Here is a 19,334-nt window from a genome sequence, read left to right as displayed (position 1 = left end):
ACTTGTTCATCTCTCGTCTGTTGCTAATGTAAACAATGTACCAAATGTGTGTTAAGCGTGTATGTTATATAACCACTTATAAAAAGATCTCAGAGAGAATAAGCTTTCCCCCCCCACTCCTCACTCACGTGTTGTAAATGCATTTATAAATAAAGTTGTTTTTTTTCATACAATCTGCACTTCTCCTTTCTGTTCACCAAAAAAAAAGACCCCTTACTTGCGTTGTCCATGTCAGTATGATTATTTTTTTTTATTATGAGTGAATCACAGAAGAGCATGAATTTATCCACACTCGTTTCTGTGGCAACAGAAATGGAGAAAGAAAAAAAAATCAAACATAAGGCTCTTAGTCCCAATCTAATCCCCCCACGATTCTTTTTAAAACTGCCTCTCTCCTCTCAGAGTACAACTACTGGTCAGAACAAAACAGCTGTTACACAGTTAAACAGACTGGCCTAACTTGGTTTGTTTTTTACGGCTCTGCCAATTTGGTCATGTTCATCCTGAGTGGGAGCAGAGTGCTGCCTTTGGTATAGAACAAAATAATAGAGAGAAAACAATGAAAAGAAGGAGGTTAAAGGAAAATGTACTGAAATATAGAGGTGATAAGGAATCGCAGGAGTTCATAGACTCAGCGGAGGATCAGCAGGGTTGGACTCTAATCCAGACTCATGTCCTCGTCGTCATCTTTATTCTCTTTTGAGTCTCCTTTACTGTCCTGCATGGCTTTGGCAAACGCCTCCACATCTGGGAAGCAGACACAGGCAGATATGTAATTAATAACAGAAATGGTCATAAAAACACTGTTGTATCGTACGGCATTAAATGTCACTTTGGTAGTAATTGTAAGTAATTAAATCATATTATTAAACGCAGAGGTTCCTTTAATTAAAACATTACATTCTGCAGGAGCACACACAATTTAGAAAGTGACAATAGTCAGTTTCACTAAAGCCAATCTAATTTGCTGAATGACAAAATAGTCGTGTAGTTATTGACTTTAGTCACTTGGATTTCGTGATGGAAAAAAGCCCAGTAGCTCAAAACAGTGTAGCGCGTGTGTCTCACCTCCTCTGTTGGCAGCGTCCACAGCGTCTGCCGGCAGACCAAACTGACTCATGAGGGGGCCAAGCTGCCCGGAGGCCAAGGCACTGCTGAACATGCTCATCGACTGAAGGAGGAGAGAGAAAAAAAATTACAGTAACCGGTCTGATATCATTAAAGAGCTAATGAATGAATATATTTGTCTTCATTAAACAACTTGTGTGACTAGGTTATATTTACTGTTAACATAAAGATGACCGGTATCCATCTGCATTATGTTTTGTCTCATGTTCTACCCTAATTAGCAGGGATCTTGTGATATCTTTTGTCTTACACTTGTGCTGCCAAAGGTTGCAGGTCACAATCCCTACAGTAGAGACACTTTGCATTGGTCTTCTTTCCTACCTGCTGGAACTGAGGTGAGTTGAGCGTGTTCTGAATCTCCTCCGTACTCTGCGGTAAACTGTCACCACTGGGAAGGAAGGGCAGGAGCCTCTGCTGGACCTCAGCATTAGCCAGGATGGGAGCCATCATCTCTGGGGTGCAAACGCTTGCTAGGTCCACTGGAGAGGAGAGAAGGTTCTGTTGGTGGTTGTTCTGTCTCCTTTTATTTCCTTCATTTTAATGATGCTTCATACCAAAAATCACTCTCTATTCTATCAGCTCAGACTCCTACCTGCTGATCCCTGAGCAGCCGCCGCTGGGACATTCATGGTGGCGAGAATGTTCTGAAGGTCACTAAGCTGAATGGGCTGATGGGGTGAAGGACTTCCAGCAGATGCTGGGGCAACAGGAGTCTGAGCAGCGGCTGCATAAAGGAGGCGTGAAGAGCTCTTCAGTCACACAATGTGAATAAACTGGTAATAATAATAAAAAAAAACACTGGATTTTCTTTAAAAGGTCACATAAGGTGCACATTTGTTATTATGTCACTGCAGCATGGGGTCTCGCACAAGAGAGGGAGAAGTGCACTGCACTCATGGGCCACACAATGACACAGCACTGTATTTAATGTACCTGGTGTGGAAGGCGACACAGCTGAGGCAGCAGGAGTCACAGGAGTAGTGGGGGCTTGAGAGGAGCTCTGTCTCGGTGCTGCGCCTGATGAAGGAGTGGCTGCTGCAGACTGGCTACGAGAACTGGAGGGCAGAAAAGGACCAAGTTAAGGTAAGAAATGGGACTTACGTGGACTTTATCAAAGAAGGTAAATGTTCACTCTCACCTGGATGAGGAGCTGCTTGTAGCAGGTCCTCCACCACCAAGTAAATTGGCAAGACCTGGTCCTGCAAGAGCTCCCAGACCACCTTGGACAAACACAAACAAATCAAAAAATGTCACAAACTTTCTTTAATTCATACATATTGGGCAGAGTGGAAGGACAATGTAATATTATTTCAGTTTTATGATGAGTTATTTAATTTACTTTTTCAGGGCTATCACTGACAGTTTAATGTTTCCAATGATGTGGTTTAAACTTTGTTGCCAAAACTCTTGTGTGTGTGTGTTAGAGAGTTTAAACTGTGCTCACCCAATCCACCTAGTCCACCTAGACCGGTTGGTCCAATCAGCTGCATCAGCTGGTTGTGGCTCATATTTCCCAGCAGGTTTTGCAGACTTCCCTCTCCTCCGAGAGCAGAGAGCTCATGGCCACTGCCGCCTCCGCTACCTGGTGCTCCAGGGATTGGGGGATTATTCAAGTACTCATTCACCTTACGACAGTGTTCCTCATCTTTGTCCGTCTTAGGCTCCTGATTAATAAAAAAAACATAAAAGAAATTCTTGAAACAAGTGCTAAATGTGCTGTCTTTCTTAATGTGCACAAAACAAGGAAGTTTAACAATGAAGTGCACTTTGATCCCTTTCATCAATGTTTATTTAGAATTAAAATACAGACATCCCCGTGTTCTTTTCCCCTTAAAAAGTACATTAGGAGCATCTTTCTCTCACCTGCATCCAGAAGAACAGTCTCTTGGAGCCTGCTTTAAACTTCAGCACATAGACACGTCCGGTGGTGCACTGACTCACCCTCTTAAATTCACAGTCGTCTGGGAAAATGATGAGGTCCTGGAGCATGAAGGACAAAACATGATAAAACCAAGCTACACCGATTACTTCAGGTTTGTGAAGTCAGAAATGGGGTCCACACTCACTGACGGTTGTTTTTTTTGTCTTATGGTTTTATGATTAAAAAAAGTTATGTTACTCACATCATCAACATTACCAGTCGTCCTGTCCTTCCAGCAGAAGTGAATCAGGGAGTCGTCAGACTGCTGGACGTACACCGTACCTTTGCGTTTGTCCGGTGTCACTACATTTCCTTTCAGGGTCATTTTACCAGCACGAAACTCCACCAGATACTTGCTGGAGCTTCCCCTGGAGCCGCTCACCAAGCTTGGAAAGAGAGCACCTGACGACATGTTCAGATCTTTACGCGAACTGATCCGATCACTGAGAAGAAGAAAAATAAAAATGTATAAAAATGATATACTTTTTTTTCTGTCTTTCAGCTTTTACCCTCAGGTTCGCCACAGAGAATCACCTGTGTCTTCAGTGATCCACATTTGATTTGCAATGCAATAATATATACATACACACATATATATGAATAATCATTCAAATAGTAAGTACAAGTATGCATACTTGTAATATATTTGTACATATATATATATACACATTATATACACACAAACATACATATGTGTGTATGTATGTATGTATGTATGTATGTATGTATGTATATATATATATATATATATATATATATACATACATACAATAATATTTGAAAACGAAGCTAACAAAAGTCACTGCTAGCCGTGTGGAGTTCTCGCTTCCAATGCTAACATTAGCCCATGACGAGGCTAAACCATCAAGCGACCAAGGCCAAAGTGTTCCGATTGACAAAGCTTCCCTTGTTTAAAATATATAAACACCAGTGAACTTTGTGTACGGAAAACGATCGTCTTGCAGAAGCGTGTGAATTGAATGTTTACCAATGAATCGCGTTCACAAACCTGAAGTTTATAAAAGCGGAGTTGACGGACAAGTCTTTTCTCTCCCTTTCGTCGCTCGCTAGTAACGTCGTTAACTTCCTGTTATGTCGTGGCCGCGCCTGCTGTGGGCGGGAGCGCGCAAACGGAGAGTGGGAGGGATTCCGTTCGACTGCTGAGCTCGGATTGACAGTTTGTTACCTCCCGTTGTAGCTGTACGTTGTGGCCGTACTACCGGCTGTTTTGAATGATTTAGCGGCGGAGAGGAAAGCCAAACTGGGATGCGAGTAGCGTAAAACTCGCTTCGTTTAAAAGAAGTAGAGGAGCCAGTCTGCCCGTGGTTTAACAAAAGGTAAGAAACGCGCACAGTTAGCGAGGGTGCTAACATTAGTCAGCTTTGCTGCCCTTGGATTAGTTAGCAAGCTAAGTGCTAGCTGCCTAATTCAAACCAGGCACATCGCTCCGGGAAAGCGATGCTATGGAAGTGCTAACTAACATGGATGCTGTGTGTGTGCGCGGTGCCTAGATTATCTGCTTTGGTTGTCGAGCCGACCGATATGTTCAAGTTCTGAAAATGAAACGAACCGAGAGACGTGCGTTTAAAGCAGTGGCGTCGATTCAGAACCTGGGGCGTCATGTGGATTATTGTGGGTTCATACATGACCGATTTAGTCTGGGGTGAGAAGACACTACAGGATAAATCCGGATTTGCTGATTGTAGCCAAGTGAGGGAACAATGTGTGTGTGTGTGTTTTTTAAATGATTATCTCTAATGGAGAGACAGATGCAACTTCATTCCCAAGTCGATGGGAACTAAATACACAGAATTATTTGTGTTTTATTGTCCATAGTGTGGGGGATTCTAATACTGGTTTGCTTACTCGTGAATCTGAAATCGCTGTATTGGAACGGTTGTCTTTTTTTCTGTCCCTAAATGATGTGACTCGGCAGTGGCAGGTGGTGAATTGGCTGAGAGTGAATGTGTGATGTCATGGCAGAACATGTTCAATTCATAAAACGTTATCGTTTTGGCCCTGGTTGTCCTAACTATTTGAAGCTTTAGCAGTTGAAGTCCTTTTAATAAGATATAAGTCCAAATATTGCTCCATAGTAAAGTCCAGTCAGGCTGGACTCTTTTGAACTGTATCTTTATAGTTTGTGTGTTTCCATTTGTATGAAATAGTCTCTTGAAATATTGATCATGAGAAAAATATGACCCTGCATTTGCAGTCCACTCTAATGTGAGTCAGTATCTAACCATACTGTGGTTGTCCATGTCCAGATATTGTCCAAGCCCATTTAGAGCATGATATTATCTGGAGCAGTGCATCTCCAACCAGACAGATGGAAGAGTGTTTGAACAGACCCTGTAATTCAGCCTAAAGCCTCAGTGAATTCTGAAATGTGATCCATTATGTTTTCATCATCAAGTACTTAAATGATGCGTATGTTGCATTAACGAGTGTCCTTTTCAAACAAGTTGGAGAATTAAAAATTCATATCGTTGATCAGTTCTGTTTTACTGCACATAACCTGGTAAACATTTAACCAAAGCATATGATCTGTCCGAGTCAGCTGCTTTGTATGTGTATTGTATGAGTAAATTGAAACAAAAGATGGTTAATGATGTCACCACTAAGAGCTCTGGTAGACGTGGTCATCGGTGACTCATGAAGGCCAGTCACATTAAATCAGGTTACATCTAGATAACAGAGGAGTCGGGGGGGAGTCACACTGCAGCTACAATAAAAGCGTAATGTCGTTCAGTTCACCTTTAAGGACAATAGCTTCTTTTTTGCCCAATACCAATTACTCCATTTATTACTCTTGTGAAAACAGGTAATGACATCATAAGAATAATAATCCTCGAGATTTGTCTTTTGGCCAGCACCAAATTAGGGCTTTGCAACCGTAAATTCACAGACACCACCTGCAGCCAGGCACCTATTGGACGATACATGCTGTCAATCGCACTGGTGTCTTGTCCACGTACTCGTATGTGCCATCATGCTTAATCTTCTACGTTACTTTAAACGGGAACACCCTTTGTTTTTGAAGAAGACCCTTAACTCAACCATCTACTCCTTGCGAAAATGTTTATTTCTGTTTTAAATCAAATGAGGACTACGGTCATTTTCCCAGAGCCTTCCATTCAAACTGATACTTTTTTTCAACTCGCCAAGTTCTCCCCACTGTGGCTGTTTGGAAGTAACAATATATCTATTGTTGCTTCTGGGTGGATGTTCTCATCCAGCAAATTGGAGTACTTTTTAATATATTTTCTATGATATTGCTAGTATATATAATTTAATATGTGGCAAAATATGTAATAATGTTAATTGTCCAATGTTTTATTTGGTTTTGGTTGTTAAATAATTATCCATTTTTGGAAAGGTGGTGTTGAAGCCTATGCAAATCTAAAGAGATGAATTATTAATGCTTGGAAACAGCTGTGTCATTAGTCTATTTTGTTGTGCCCGTACTAAACTTCTCAAGCGTCATTTGGCTGTGGTGCTTGTGTAACAGTTTCCTGTTGGTGTCAATGCTGCAGCCCTTGAAAACCTAAAATTATCCCCCAGCTGATTCCTACTTTGGCTCACTGGTATTAGGTATTGATATTTGTATCCTCATGTAGGAAGGCTGACGTGCTGGTTCGTATTCAGTCTACCACGTTAGAATCACAACAGTACTAGAGGATCATGGGATCTGAGCTTTGCGCACACAGCAGCCACTTGATTTATGGCCAGTTGACCCGAATTTTGCTGCTTATTAGTTTTTATAAAGTGTAATCATTAGTCGGTAGGTTCACATAACATTAGAAAAATAAATTATTGTTTTACCTGACTAACACCAGTGTACGTATGTATGTTACAACCATGTTCGTGCAATTGGGAGTCGCATCACTACTGCATGTACATAAACAGATGAATATATTAAAGTGTAACATTTCAGTGAATGTATGTACTGTAATGTAGTTTTACTTTAGCGGTGAATCATCTTTAGAGGCCTGTGTCATTCTTAAATTGCTGCTGCTTGAGCTCGCTGTTACTTGGTTCTTCATGAGCATGTAAAATGGCAAAATGCATTTAATTTGTCTCACTGTAAGTAAATAAAATGGTAAAACTATACATGGTTCCCCAAGTATGAAGCTATGCAGTATATCATAAGCCTAGAAACCACAGATTCCTGTTTTGTTTTTAACCAGATAGGGTAGCCGCTTACCACCAGGTCATGAGTCTTGTCATGAGTGTGTTCTTTAAACAGTGCGGTGTAACAGGCCTATGATCGAAAGTCACGTTGGGCTGTCAAATATTCACCATCAATGGTCCTTCTCCAGCAGCGTCACATTTTCTGTCTTTTATTTTACATGTCAAAGGTTTGCTCAGTCAGCGCTAACTTGGCAGTATCCATGTCATTACTGTAATGTCTTACACAGTCTGGTTAGCACACATCCTGTGTGTCCTTTGAGACGGCCGATTCGACATCAGCTAATGAATTGGATCGGCCTGTGAGCATCGGCGAATCTCTGTGCCAGGGTTTGTGTACAGAACTGTATACAGGAGGTAACATGTGCTATGAATAATGTGCATAATCGTTGTACTCTGAGTTCATGTCTGATGATCACACAGCATGATAACAACTAAGTCAAAGGTAGCCTGACTTTCAGTTCCACTTTCAAGATAATCCACAAGGCCTAACCTAACAGCCAAACAACATTCCACTACTTCATATATATATATATATATATACATATATATATGTATATATATATATAAACCAACGTATTTCCCATTTTTTACAGTGTAACAATTCTCCAAATGCTCCCACGCATCTGACATAAATGTGTCGTGTGTTTGTGTGTGTGTGCATGCGTGTGTGTGTGTCAGAGAGACAGCTGTATTTACTGTGCTATGACAATGAGGTCCTGGTCACATTACAAGCTATTGATGGTCAGGGGGCTGCATGTGCGTTTGAGTGCGTGTGTGTCTGACTGTAACCCGAGCTAATTGAATGAATATGGAGCTGCACACAGTCAACAACCTGACTGACTTACTTCTGTAACTGTTCGTCTCTCTGTTTGTATTTCGGTGTGAACCTTGATTTGCATATAACCTCAGGACACCAAGTGAGGGTAATGTGAGAATATTCATATGTCTTTCTGTGTCATTGTTGCCTTTTCAGTATTCATAGTCATTGTGATCCAATTGGGTCCCTGAGGAAGACTTAGACTGGTGATTTTGCTCTTTTATTAAAGCAGTATTTGTTAATCCGTTCCATAAGTTTAGCTCTGGTTCCCGGAGGACCACTTAAAGATTATCATCTGAGTGGTGAGGAAGGAGCTGTGGAGGATGGTGTGGCTGCTGTTGGTGATTATATGATAATGATGTCAACAATTACAATTTCTTTCTTTTCTTTTTAAATGATGTCTGTCATCCATATTTACAAATATTTATAAAGCAAAGTTGGCTGTAGAAAACACATTTTTTTTAGATGTATCAGCATTAATTCAATAATGCATCGATCATGTTCTAATACTGTTGCAAATTTATATGGAGAAATCAGGAGGAAGAAGAGGACGCATGCGAAGCAGACTACATTTGAGCTAAAGCTTTAAAGACATTGAAGGAGAAGACAAGAATCATGTTTAAAATGGGGCAAGAGGAAAAAATACATTGTCATCCATCTAAGAATGAGGAAAGAGAGCAAGAGATGGTCTGACAAGTTCACGAGGAAGTGATGATAAAGGTGTAATGTTGAAAGAGAGAGGGAGCAGTGCGAAATGCGTGATCATGTAACAAGGGTGATGAGAGGAGTTAATATATTCTGGTATTCTGGTAGTTTTTTCTTACTAAAAAGATTAAAGAAATCTGTTGTTTTGTCTTTTGGCTCTTGTGGCACAATTTGAATATACCAGCCAATTGAAAAAAAACTGTTGATAGATAAATTGGTTGCCTGCCAAAGTAGCGATGATAAACTGAAGGCATGTGTGGGGTTGTGTTTTTTTTTTTTTTTTCAGGTGAACTGTAGACGGATGTTAAAAGCTGGATGTATACATGTAGTGACCAAAGCCTGCTAATGATCCATGCCTTCACTGAGCAGCAGTAAAAGTGAAAAAGTTCAGACTAGGGGAACACGGTCATGTCTTATTGTCTCAGCCACCTGTAGCTCCTTTCTATTTAGAGGTCAGTCGTGTTTCCAGAAGGTTTGATTGTCCAGGTATTCAGGGGTGAATATTTTTTGCGTTTATACAAATAGTGAGTATTCCATTCTTTGATTCAGAGGTCAGTCATGTTTCCATTCAGTTGCAGGCTTTGCTTGTTAATTCTGAACCAAACAAATGCCACATATTGCTGCTACAGAGTGATTTTCTGAGCACATGATGTGTGACACAATAGCATTAGTGTTTCTTCTGCCATGCCTGCCCTTTACAGCATCAATCTGACTACTTCTGATGCCAGCATTAATTAATGTTGAAAAAAAATGCCCCAATTCCATCTGCGTACCTTCATGTGGGCTCACTCACATCACAGTGAAGTGGATCCTGTGGACAAATAAACACCAAGCATTCAGCAAAGCCAGAAAAGCGGTCACGCTGTTTTAATGGTTAGAACGTCAGTGCTCACTTCCCCAACACACAAAGCACATGATGTGATGCATCAAGTGTTTGCCACATTTTTTTCCCCATTATTGAGTCACTTCCTTCCTCTAATTTCCTGAAGATGTAAGTGTATTCAATTCATGTACACAGTTCAGTATACTGTACAGTTCCAAAAGAGCCAGGTATTGCAAACTTACTGTCTCTTTATATGTTGTTTTAGCTTTATTATTCAAGCAGGCATCAAGTCATTATGTGTATATACAATGGAGACAGTGCCATCTTTGGCAGAAATTGAACATTTAGCATGAAAAAAGGTCACATACAGCAAGTTACAATAAGAATGTGCTTTACTTGTCGTGTAAATTGTAAAACAGATCGGTGAGCATCGCTTAAATCGCTGCTAATTCAAGGAATGTCTGAATCCAGCTTTGATTTCATGGCAACAATTAGTGTTAGTGTTACTGTGCCATGCACGTGATGCTGAGTCACTTGAAGCCTGAGCTGCTTGGCTGGTAAGCGACGCTGCACGCTTTCCCTGATTTTGCTGTTTTTCTGCAACAATTTAGTTCTGAGTTTCCTTGACTCGGAATGTCAGATATTAAAACTACTACTACTTTTCTTTGACACCACAAATTCATATGGTGCTGTAACAGTATTCTTATTGGTTCTTTTTAGTAGAATGGATAAAATGAATAAATAATTAACTATTTTTTTTAGGAGAACTAAAATGCTTCTATTTTGATGCAGTTATTTGAGACTTTTATTTTAATTAGAGAAAATATTTCTTTACAGAATGTTTTAATATGCTTATTAACAATCATGTTTTAGAGAACACACTGCCAGTTCCAGTTACTCTTATGATACAAGAAAGGAACAGCAAACTGAATACCTATTTATAACATAAAATGTAAAATTCAATACCAGTCAGAAATCCTGTATATCACATTCACACAGTGTAAACGCTTCATAGTTTTTATAAGGTCTAAAATGACTGTATTGGACTGATTTCGGTATCAGCAGATACTCTAGTTTGTCATATGTGTATTAGACATGGAAAAAGTGGTATTGTGTCATCCCTAGTAACATGGATAAATGTTCATAAATTCAATTTGGCCATTCATTTTATTTTAATTAACTCTTGAAAGAGGTCTGTGCTCAGACTCGGTCAATACATATAAAATATTTATGTTTTCTGAATGACAGGTGTTGGAACCCTTTCGGACAGACCACATTAACAGATAGTTTATCTTTTAACTGACTATTAGCTCATGTTTGCATTTGCAATGTTTCAGTGACTCATCATGGGTTCCTCCTAGCATAACAGGGGGACACGGGAGACGTGCTTCGGGCTAAGCCGCCGAACACTGTGCATTTTTAGTCTGAACGTGATGGACTTTAGGTGTTTGATGAGATAGCTTGTACAGGCCTGTGTCTGTGGGATTCTCGCTGCCCTAGAGTGTGAGAGAGTGAGTGCTAGCCCCGCACAGACAGACATCAGACTGTCACAGAGACACACACAGATCTCTCCTCATGACTGGGAGCAGCGATGATCCGTCATAGACAAACGGCTTAATTAAACAAAAAACATTAGCAGCAACGTTAAAGTCAGCACTTACTGATATTACAGTACTTTAATTTTGATTGGACAAAGGAAAAGGTAGCAGTGAGTGACTGTTTACCACTCCCATAAGTTAGTTGAAGTCTAAGATTTGAGTATCAATGAATATTTATTAGCAACTATGATCAATCAGCACAGTAATTAAAAAAAAAAAAAGTTAGTAAGATAGTTCTAAACCTAACAATCACTATACAGAAATGTTTAATGTGGCAGAGGATTTTATATATATTTTCAACTTGTACCTGATTTGCCCTGGTGTCACCTCATGCAGTACAAAAGTCCATTGGTATTATAGTTTTAGCAATACTGTAATGATCATACAGTATAATCACTTAATTGGAACACATCCAGAAACTGGTATGCAGTTTTAAATTAATGATAATGTTTCTGGGGGGAAAAAATATGACAGCTTCTGAGTGACTTACACTTGGACAGTAGCATGGCCCTGACTCTCTGAGCTCTAGATTGGAACCTGATTAAAAGCTAGGTTTATTCAAGACTTCCTAAAGTATTACGTAGACATATTGTATAAGTTAAACTAAGACTTATATATGCTTACACTGTATATAAGGCCAACTTTCATGTCATGTCATTCCAATCCAAATGCCAATAATCACAGACTTTGACAGACATTAAAACAACAAAGATGGTGGTGCCCTGAGACTAATTCATCATCTAAAATGATTTACATGACCTGAAACTAGGGAGACCTCTCTCCTGAGTCATCAATTCCTCAGGAAAATGTTTTAAATCAAGTAAGAAGCAGGATCATTTTTTCCATACTTCAAACAAAGTTATTTTTGCAACCAGCGGAGTAGGTTACTCAGAATAAAGAAAAGCAGCGGGGGTTACAGATGAGTGTGCAGCCCAGTGAGCTCAGATTATTATAGCTTTGTAGCTCAGTGAGAAACCTTTATACGATAAACCTGAACAAAATCAAATCAAACGGAAGACTCGGGTGTAAAAGCGTACATTCAGTCTCACTCTTGAAGACACAGATGGCGTGGTGTCATCCTCACTACAGCATGTGTTCATTTTCACCGTCTCTCTGTACGTTCCAATAAATGTCTCTTTTAGCTCTGTCACTGCTCCAGCCAGGCGTAAGCACACATGCACACTCACACGTCATCCCTCCATGTAGTATCTTGGTAATCCCTGGTGTACAGATGGATCGCCCTCATTGGTTTAATCTCAGTCACGTGGGAGGTTTATCTGTGTTGTGACTGGTTATTCCAAAGCATAGTAGTGGATTGGATTTAGGGATGTGTTAAATCAATCTGCTGTGAGGCATGGCATTTTCTCAGCATTGTGGGGTTGCCATGGCAATAGCAGCCATTTGGTGCTATATAGAGCTTTAGAGAAACAAATGGCTGACTCTGTACTTTATTATAGAGTTGTGTTATTAATAGAATTGATAACACATAATTAGAAAGGGAATAGAAAATATCCCCACAGTTTGTTTGTATAAGGTGTATATTTCCAGACAGTGTCCTCATGCACACTTCCTTTTTCACTTCTTGTTTATTCAAGATTATTCTCAAATCTCCTAACAGTGACCTCCTCCCAGTCACAGCCACACACACACACACACACACACACACACACACACATACATGCATGTTTGCACAACTATCCTTTAAGGACTCTCCATTGACTTCAGTAACCAAAAAACCAAGCACTATCCCTAGCATTAACCACAGCCAGTTAATTCCTAACCTTAATTTTACTCTAATCACATTTCAAATCTTAGCCCGAAGCCTAACAATTTCCTCAGAAATGAGGTTCTATCTCATTATGAGGACTACTGGTCACGACATGGTCAGTGTTTTAGTCAGAAAAAGTGGTAAAAGAGGTAACAACATACAAACACGTCATCATCATCATCGTTATCAACATGGCTGATATTGTAGCTAAAGGTTGAAGATAATGTCTTCAACCTTGCTGGAACAAAAGACTGAGCAAATCTGACAAGCTATAAAAAATTAATTTGTAACTAATGCAAAAGCTAGAATAAAATCAAACATTGTAACCCTTAAAATCTCCTTAATGGCCGACCACATGTTATGTTTTATTACATGTGTAAAGCTTATCTAAATGCCTGAGAGGGAAATCATTCTACTATTGCAACGTGGTGCTCATGAATCACAGTGTTTATTATTGCTCATCACAAAGGTGCAGGTCCAGTGTGAAGCTCAGTATCCTGTTGTTAATTTAAGTCTAGCAGTCTGGTTTAGTGTCTGTAAAGGTGAATTGGCTTATGCCTGCTAACCCCCATTACACCTGCTGTCTGACAGGGTTGCATCAGCCAGCACGGAGGTGCAGTTGCTGTCAAGTTCAAATGCCTATGTGTGGATTTCCTTCCACATTCAGAAATCCTGAACTTACGCCATAAGTATATAAAAAAATACAGATTAATGATATAAGTAGTTCCTGATTTTAGCTGCCAGTTTGTTCTCGGAACTCTTGCGTGGGTTATAATCAGCTTACTTCTCCTCCTTCCCCTTCTTTTTCCATTAAGTTCCAGCAGGCTGTACACTAAGAGGTGCAATACTGCCCTCTGCAGTTCAAAGTTCACTGTACCAAAGTTCCCTGTCGGAAGTTTCTGATCATGTACACATAAACCATGTTACCCTACAGCTGGTGTTATTTTCCATCATGTCTTCAATCAGTGAACAGACTATGGTGCCGTTTATATTTTTTACTACACTTAAAATATTTTAATTGTTTATATTGTGCGTTTGAGTATACGGCTAACACTGCATGCTATAAACATACAATCTACAGTATATCAGCAGTATCATGAAAAAGAACCACAGATACTAGAAATGGAGCATCTTAGATATGGATATTTGCAGTGGTGAAGTAATAAGTCATTTCTTACACTGAACTTTGAGACAAAAAAAAGTTTATGTGACTATGTAACTACTGGATAAGAAGCCTTCTATAATTTAGATGGTTAAATGTTATCAGTCTTACTTTATTTGCCGTTTGCTGTAGCAAAAATGACCTCATAGTGACTTGAAATACTTTAGAAAAATTAAACTTTAATAGAAAGAAGTATTACCAGGTGTAGATGTCACTGTCTGTTACTCATTTTACCCTCAGAAAATGTCTCTGTTCTCTCTTCTCTCTAATATATTTGTAGACCTCTGCCAACTGATGACAGGAGGCCTCTTTGTGACAGAGCTTCAGTTCTGTTTACGCTGTCTGAATTTTGTGTGGTGATAATAATTATGGCAAAACCATAACTTTTTTCTGTTTTGTGTCTGAGGCTTAATTTCTTGAACTAATCATTTTGTCAATCAAGCAGCAGCTACTATTGAAAAAAATAACATTTTCAGATGCCTTGTCTGTCCATAAGTCCATAGTGTCATGTTGTATGACCAAGAAAGGCATTCATTCATTCATTCATTCACAAAAAAATACCAAATGATTGTTGTTGCCTGTTTCTATATTTCACTTTAGAACACGACATTTTGAAGATGTCATCTTTCATTGTAGGGAGCATTTAGACATCTATAGACAAAGCAGATAAATCTGTAGATTTTTTTTTCAACCTAAAATATGTGCAAAAATGGAGTTAAGTAAATGGTAAACACAATAATTTAAATTTAATCTCCAACTCGTTTGTGTCATCGTTTGTGCTAATTCCCTGTTTGTCTTTGTACCTGACAGGTGTGACGGGGTGAGACGTTTTATTACTGAGGGAGCAAGTGAGAGAGAGAGAGTAAGAGACCATGGACCACCAGAGACAGAGAACTCTCTCCACATCAGGAGAATCACTGTACGTTGTGCTGGGAGTCGACAAGAACGCTACTACTGAGGACATCAAGAAATGTTACAGGTAGAACCTTCCCCACCAGGGACTTCAAAAGTCATTTGTTCGTTTTTACACCGCTAGAGGGCGTTGTATACCTGTAACTCTTCAAATTGATCCAGAAATTGAGTTAATTTAATGATTTGCAAGTGGGTGTGCGATAAAACACAGCTTGGTTTTTTTCTAGATACAAATGATTGTGAGGTGAGCTAATAAATCTAGCATCTGTGTTGGTCTCATGAGTCCACATTATGAAAATATATCCAGATGCTCCTGCAGAAGTGTGTGTGTGAACAGGTGCACACTCAATAGCGAGATGTGTTCTCTTCTTTCTGCAGTAGAAACACAATTATTAGAGAGAAACCCAACAAGAACACAATGAGTAAGTGCTTGGTATCAGTGGAGAGAAAAAACTGCCTTTAAACGGGAAGAAATCTCTGTAAGGAACAGACAAGGACAAGCCGTAGATGAAGGATGGATCATTATAATAGTCAATTACGTAATTGAGCTAATCTGTTTCATACAGCAGTGTTCCGCTACACTCTCAACAGTGTTGCATTAAACTGACTGACAGGAACACATGCTATTGTCATGGCGTCACGGTGTTGTTTCCAAGTCCTTCATTCCCCGTGTTCTTCTTTACAGGAAACTGGCGTTGAAGTTTCACCCAGACAAGAACCCAGACAACCCAGACGCAGCTGAGAAGTTTAAGGAAATCAACAACGCTCACTCTATACTGGCTGACACTACCAAGAAGAACATCTATGATAAATACGGCTCGCTGGGGCTATATGTCGCAGAGCAGTTTGGAGAGGAGAACGTCAACACCTACTTTGTTTTGTCCAGCTGGTGGGCAAAGGTACGGTGGGAGAAACATGGTCCTGTGGGCTGTGTTTTTGATGGAATGTGCAGTCATGCAGTCATATTAGTGCTGTTCTGGTGTTGTTTTCTGTCTATGTGTCTTTTACAATAGCAAAAAGAGTAATTTAAACAAAGACCATATTTTCAACAGAAAAATGGCCTTTATCTCTTTTATTAAAAAACATGTAGAAATAAGAATAATGAACGTAAATGTAAAGACTAACTAAGATTTTTATTATTAACTTGAAGCTAACTTGGGCGAACCTGTTTCCAAAGGTAAGCTAGCAAGGCTACGATTAGCATTAGCAACCTCATTAGGCACAATGCAAATGTTTTCATTTTTTATTAGCATTAGCGTAGCTAGCTGTTATGACCAGCCACGAAAAATTAATTAAAACATTTGCGTTGTGCATAATGAGGTTGCTAATGCTAATCGTAGCCTTGCTAGCTTACCTTTGGAAACAGGTTCGCCAAGTTAGCTGCAAGTTAATAATAAAAATTATTTAGTGTGATTATATTATGAAATGACACTACATGCCATAGACCAAGCTGCAGTAACAGTGTATAGATATGTGAAACATGTTTGTTCTCCCTCCCTTGTGTATCCCACAGGCCTTGTTCGTGTTCTGCTGCATGGCCACAGGTTGTTATTTCTGCTGTTGCCTGTGTTGCTGCTGTAACTGTTGCTGTGGTAAATGTAAACCTCGGCCACCCATGGACCAGGATCCTGAGTTCTATGTCTCGCCTGAAGACCTGGAGGCCCAGATGACCGCTGACGAGAGAGGTAAGCCCTGCGCTGAGGCTCGCAACGCTTCGACCAAGAGCGGATTACTTTTTAAGCACTTATTTTGTATTTATATAACTAATATAACATTGTTTTGGGTTGCATGCTTCCTAATGTGTGTGTTTGTGTTTCATTCTCAGATGGGGAACCAATTGTGTTGCAGCCATCCTCCGCTTCAGAAACCACCCAGCTCACATCCGATGCCCACCAAAGCTACAGGACCGAGGCATACTAAAGAAGCACACACACCTGACAATTACACTCAGATTCCACCATAATTGACCCGTGTCTAAGTCCCACCCCCCTCTGTGCTGTACATTGGAGTTTTATGCCTCAAATGAAAGTCGTAGTGACTAATGTGTACAAATACACAAATGAACTCCTGTGGACTCTGGGCTTTTATAGAGTTTAGTTTTAGTTTAGTTATGTTGTCTTTGAATACCGATCTTTTACCGTTGCACAGTGTGGGTGCTTTTATAACATGCTTAGTGTGTTTGACTAATTTGAAAATGTTGTTTTTAATGTGCGTTGAACTGAGCTAACGATACGTAGCTTGTCCATATCAGCAGAAGTGTCAGAGGTTTAAATGATGACATCATGAGCAGCACAGCTGCTGAGCTAATCATAATATATTGTTATAGGTGATTAGTTAACATTAGTTAGCGTTGTTATTGTTTGCTGCAAAGTGACACAAAGTTGCGTTCACCAGAAACCCACAGAGAAGTGACAGCAACCAGTGCTTTTCTATGGAGGTCTCTGATTGATTGGCCCGTGTGTGTTTGAGGGCGGGGCTTAGTCGTTGGGTCAATTACTGGACAGATTTTAATGATCTATACCACACATACACCAGCAAACAGTACTCACTATCACTTTAGCGGTTAGCCTGAGCACCACAGCTTCACCCAAAATTCTTCCCTCTAAGTTTTGAATCTGAGGTGAAAAGAGAAGAAAAAGTGGATGAGGAGGAGACAGCCAATAGGAACGTCCTCTGTCTTTCTCACCTGCCCTTTGATTGGTCAGGTTTTCCAGAGGCTGTAAACAGACTCTTTAAGGTTCAGATCACTTGATGTACATTATGTCGAAAGGTTATTACAGAAGTATTGATCAGTAACACCAAAAGATATCATTCATACTCAGACAGAAAGCTAATAAGCAGAGCTCAGCTTTTATGTAGTTTATGGCTGCAGCTAACAATTATTTTCACAATCACAAATCACCCAACTTTGACAGGAGTCGCACTGGCATTGATCCCATTCCCCCTCCCTACTTCTCCTAAATCAAACAAAATGAATGAAAGTGTCTGTTCACTTGACTTGGGTTCAGCGAGGTCATCGTGTCTCAGTTCTGAGGTAACTGCAGCGGAGGGGGGGGGGGGATGACCTTTACCCAACTGTCAAGTTCTCACAAAGCAGCACCAGGGCGGAGATTTCTAAAAATAATGAAAGTAATTAAGTTTGATGAGTGTGGCATTTAGCCAGCTTCGGCGTCTCTCCGTCACCCAGTGCAGTTATTCTGCGTGATTGACCAAGAATGGTTTCGGCTGCAAAAAACCGCATCAGTCCTCAGACTCGACGACTGCAAACTAAACGGTGCAGCTGCTGGGAGACGATCGTCTTTTACACGTGTGACACATGACGGAGCAGACGTATTATGAAAAGCAACACCAGCTGCTTGATTGTTGACTGTGACAGGCGTGTTTCCCTTCTCCATCACAGGACACCTGTTAGTGAGTTACTCTCATCATTATTATTGGTTATTACTGATTGACAGTCATCTTTCTGCCCTCCTCTTCTTCTTCTTTTTCACCTCTTTGTTCCCTGAAAGCTGCATGTGTGTGCTGTAGGAGTCAGTGTTATTGGTACAGACATATGTAACCATACATGAGCGACTGCTTTCTGTCCCAGAGAAGGACACAGATATACACTGAGTGAGCCCCATTTTACTTTTATTTTCCAGTTTATGTGTGTAAGTAAAAAAAATATCCATGTGTCGTGTTGTATGAATGTATAGATTTCCACTGTATTTTTTGGAGTTGGTTTTCTTCCGTCTGTAGATTTAGTTTTCCTTATTTATGTTGTTAATGAAGGGAGGATATCCATATCCAAAGTCTTAATTGTTTATACGGCAACAGTTTTTTTTTTTTTGTAGATACTAAAAACCATAGCACCTGGAAAAGTTTCTAACAATCAAACAAATGCATTAAAGATTACAGCTCTCCAGCTCTGCTACATAGAAATATAGAAATGTTGTTGTTGTTTGTGTAATCAGTTAAAAGATCTTTTTCTAAAAAAGAAAAAAAAAAAAGAAAACGCACCCAAAAACAGGCTTTTTTCTGGCTTCGATTACTCGCTCAAAAACACACTCATTATGTATGTATACATATCATGGGATTAATTAAGAAGACTGATATTAAGCTGCATCATTTCTCATTCGTGTCTCCACTTTAAAATTGCACAAATTCTCTGTTCACGTAACAGATTTGTCAGATGAAATATCGCCAGTTCTTGTAAAACTCCTTGTTTTGCTTTGTAATCTTATCTTTTTGTTGGTTTATATTTCCACTAACATTGATTTTAAAAGCTATTTAAACCGTTTCGGTTTTTTTTTTGTTGTGAAACCAC

General features: G+C 39.7%; 2 protein-coding genes across 2 annotated transcripts in view; one reads left to right on the top strand and one right to left on the bottom strand.

The window, feature by feature from the left end:
• Positions 1-293: 293 nt before the first annotated feature.
• On the bottom strand, positions 294-4,102 carry adrm1 (ADRM1 26S proteasome ubiquitin receptor). Its single transcript, XM_083895592.1, has 10 exons — positions 4,059-4,102; positions 3,252-3,492; positions 2,992-3,108; positions 2,573-2,792; positions 2,267-2,348; positions 2,062-2,183; positions 1,721-1,852; positions 1,450-1,607; positions 1,069-1,171; positions 294-747 (listed from the first exon to the last, which is right to left on the bottom strand). Exons 2-10 carry the CDS (start codon positions 3,459-3,461, stop codon positions 659-661), a joined length of 1,233 nt encoding a protein of 410 aa, XP_083751718.1. The 5' UTR covers positions 3,462-3,492; positions 4,059-4,102; the 3' UTR covers positions 294-658.
• A 144-nt stretch (positions 4,103-4,246) lies between these two features.
• The window catches only part of dnajc5ab (DnaJ (Hsp40) homolog, subfamily C, member 5ab), a 15,621-nt gene continuing 533 nt past the window's right edge, over positions 4,247-19,334 (top strand). Inside the window, exons 1-5 of the mRNA XM_083895082.1 lie at positions 4,247-4,386; positions 14,927-15,095; positions 15,714-15,927; positions 16,542-16,713; positions 16,854-19,334. The exon at positions 16,854-19,334 is cut by the window's right edge and continues 533 nt beyond it. Of these exons, the coding sequence (XP_083751208.1) occupies positions 14,989-15,095; positions 15,714-15,927; positions 16,542-16,713; positions 16,854-16,948 (588 nt within the window). The 5' untranslated portion in view covers positions 4,247-4,386; positions 14,927-14,988 and the 3' untranslated portion in view covers positions 16,949-19,334. The remainder of the gene's footprint in view (positions 4,387-14,926; positions 15,096-15,713; positions 15,928-16,541; positions 16,714-16,853) is intronic.

Source organism: Microchirus variegatus, assembly GCF_963457635.1.
Source record: "Microchirus variegatus genome assembly, chromosome: 9".
NCBI lineage: Eukaryota > Metazoa > Chordata > Actinopteri > Pleuronectiformes > Soleidae > Microchirus > Microchirus variegatus.
Note: the sequence above shows the minus strand (reverse complement) of the source record. Positions and strands in the feature narration are given on the sequence as shown.

Bases quoted from the DNA above. Each gene is read 5' to 3' on its own strand.
- adrm1 (XM_083895592.1), bottom strand. From the start codon at position 3,461: ATGTCGTCAGGTGCTCTCTTTCCAAGCTTGGTGAGCGGCTCCAGGGGA. The intron at 3,109-3,251 runs GTGAGTAACATA...TTCATGCTCCAG, and splicing joins CGACTGGTAATGTTGATGAT to GACCTCATCATTTTCCCAGA. The intron at 1,608-1,720 runs GTAGGAGTCTGA...TCTCCTCTCCAG, and splicing joins GGCTGCTCAGGGATCAGCAG to TGGACCTAGCAAGCGTTTGC.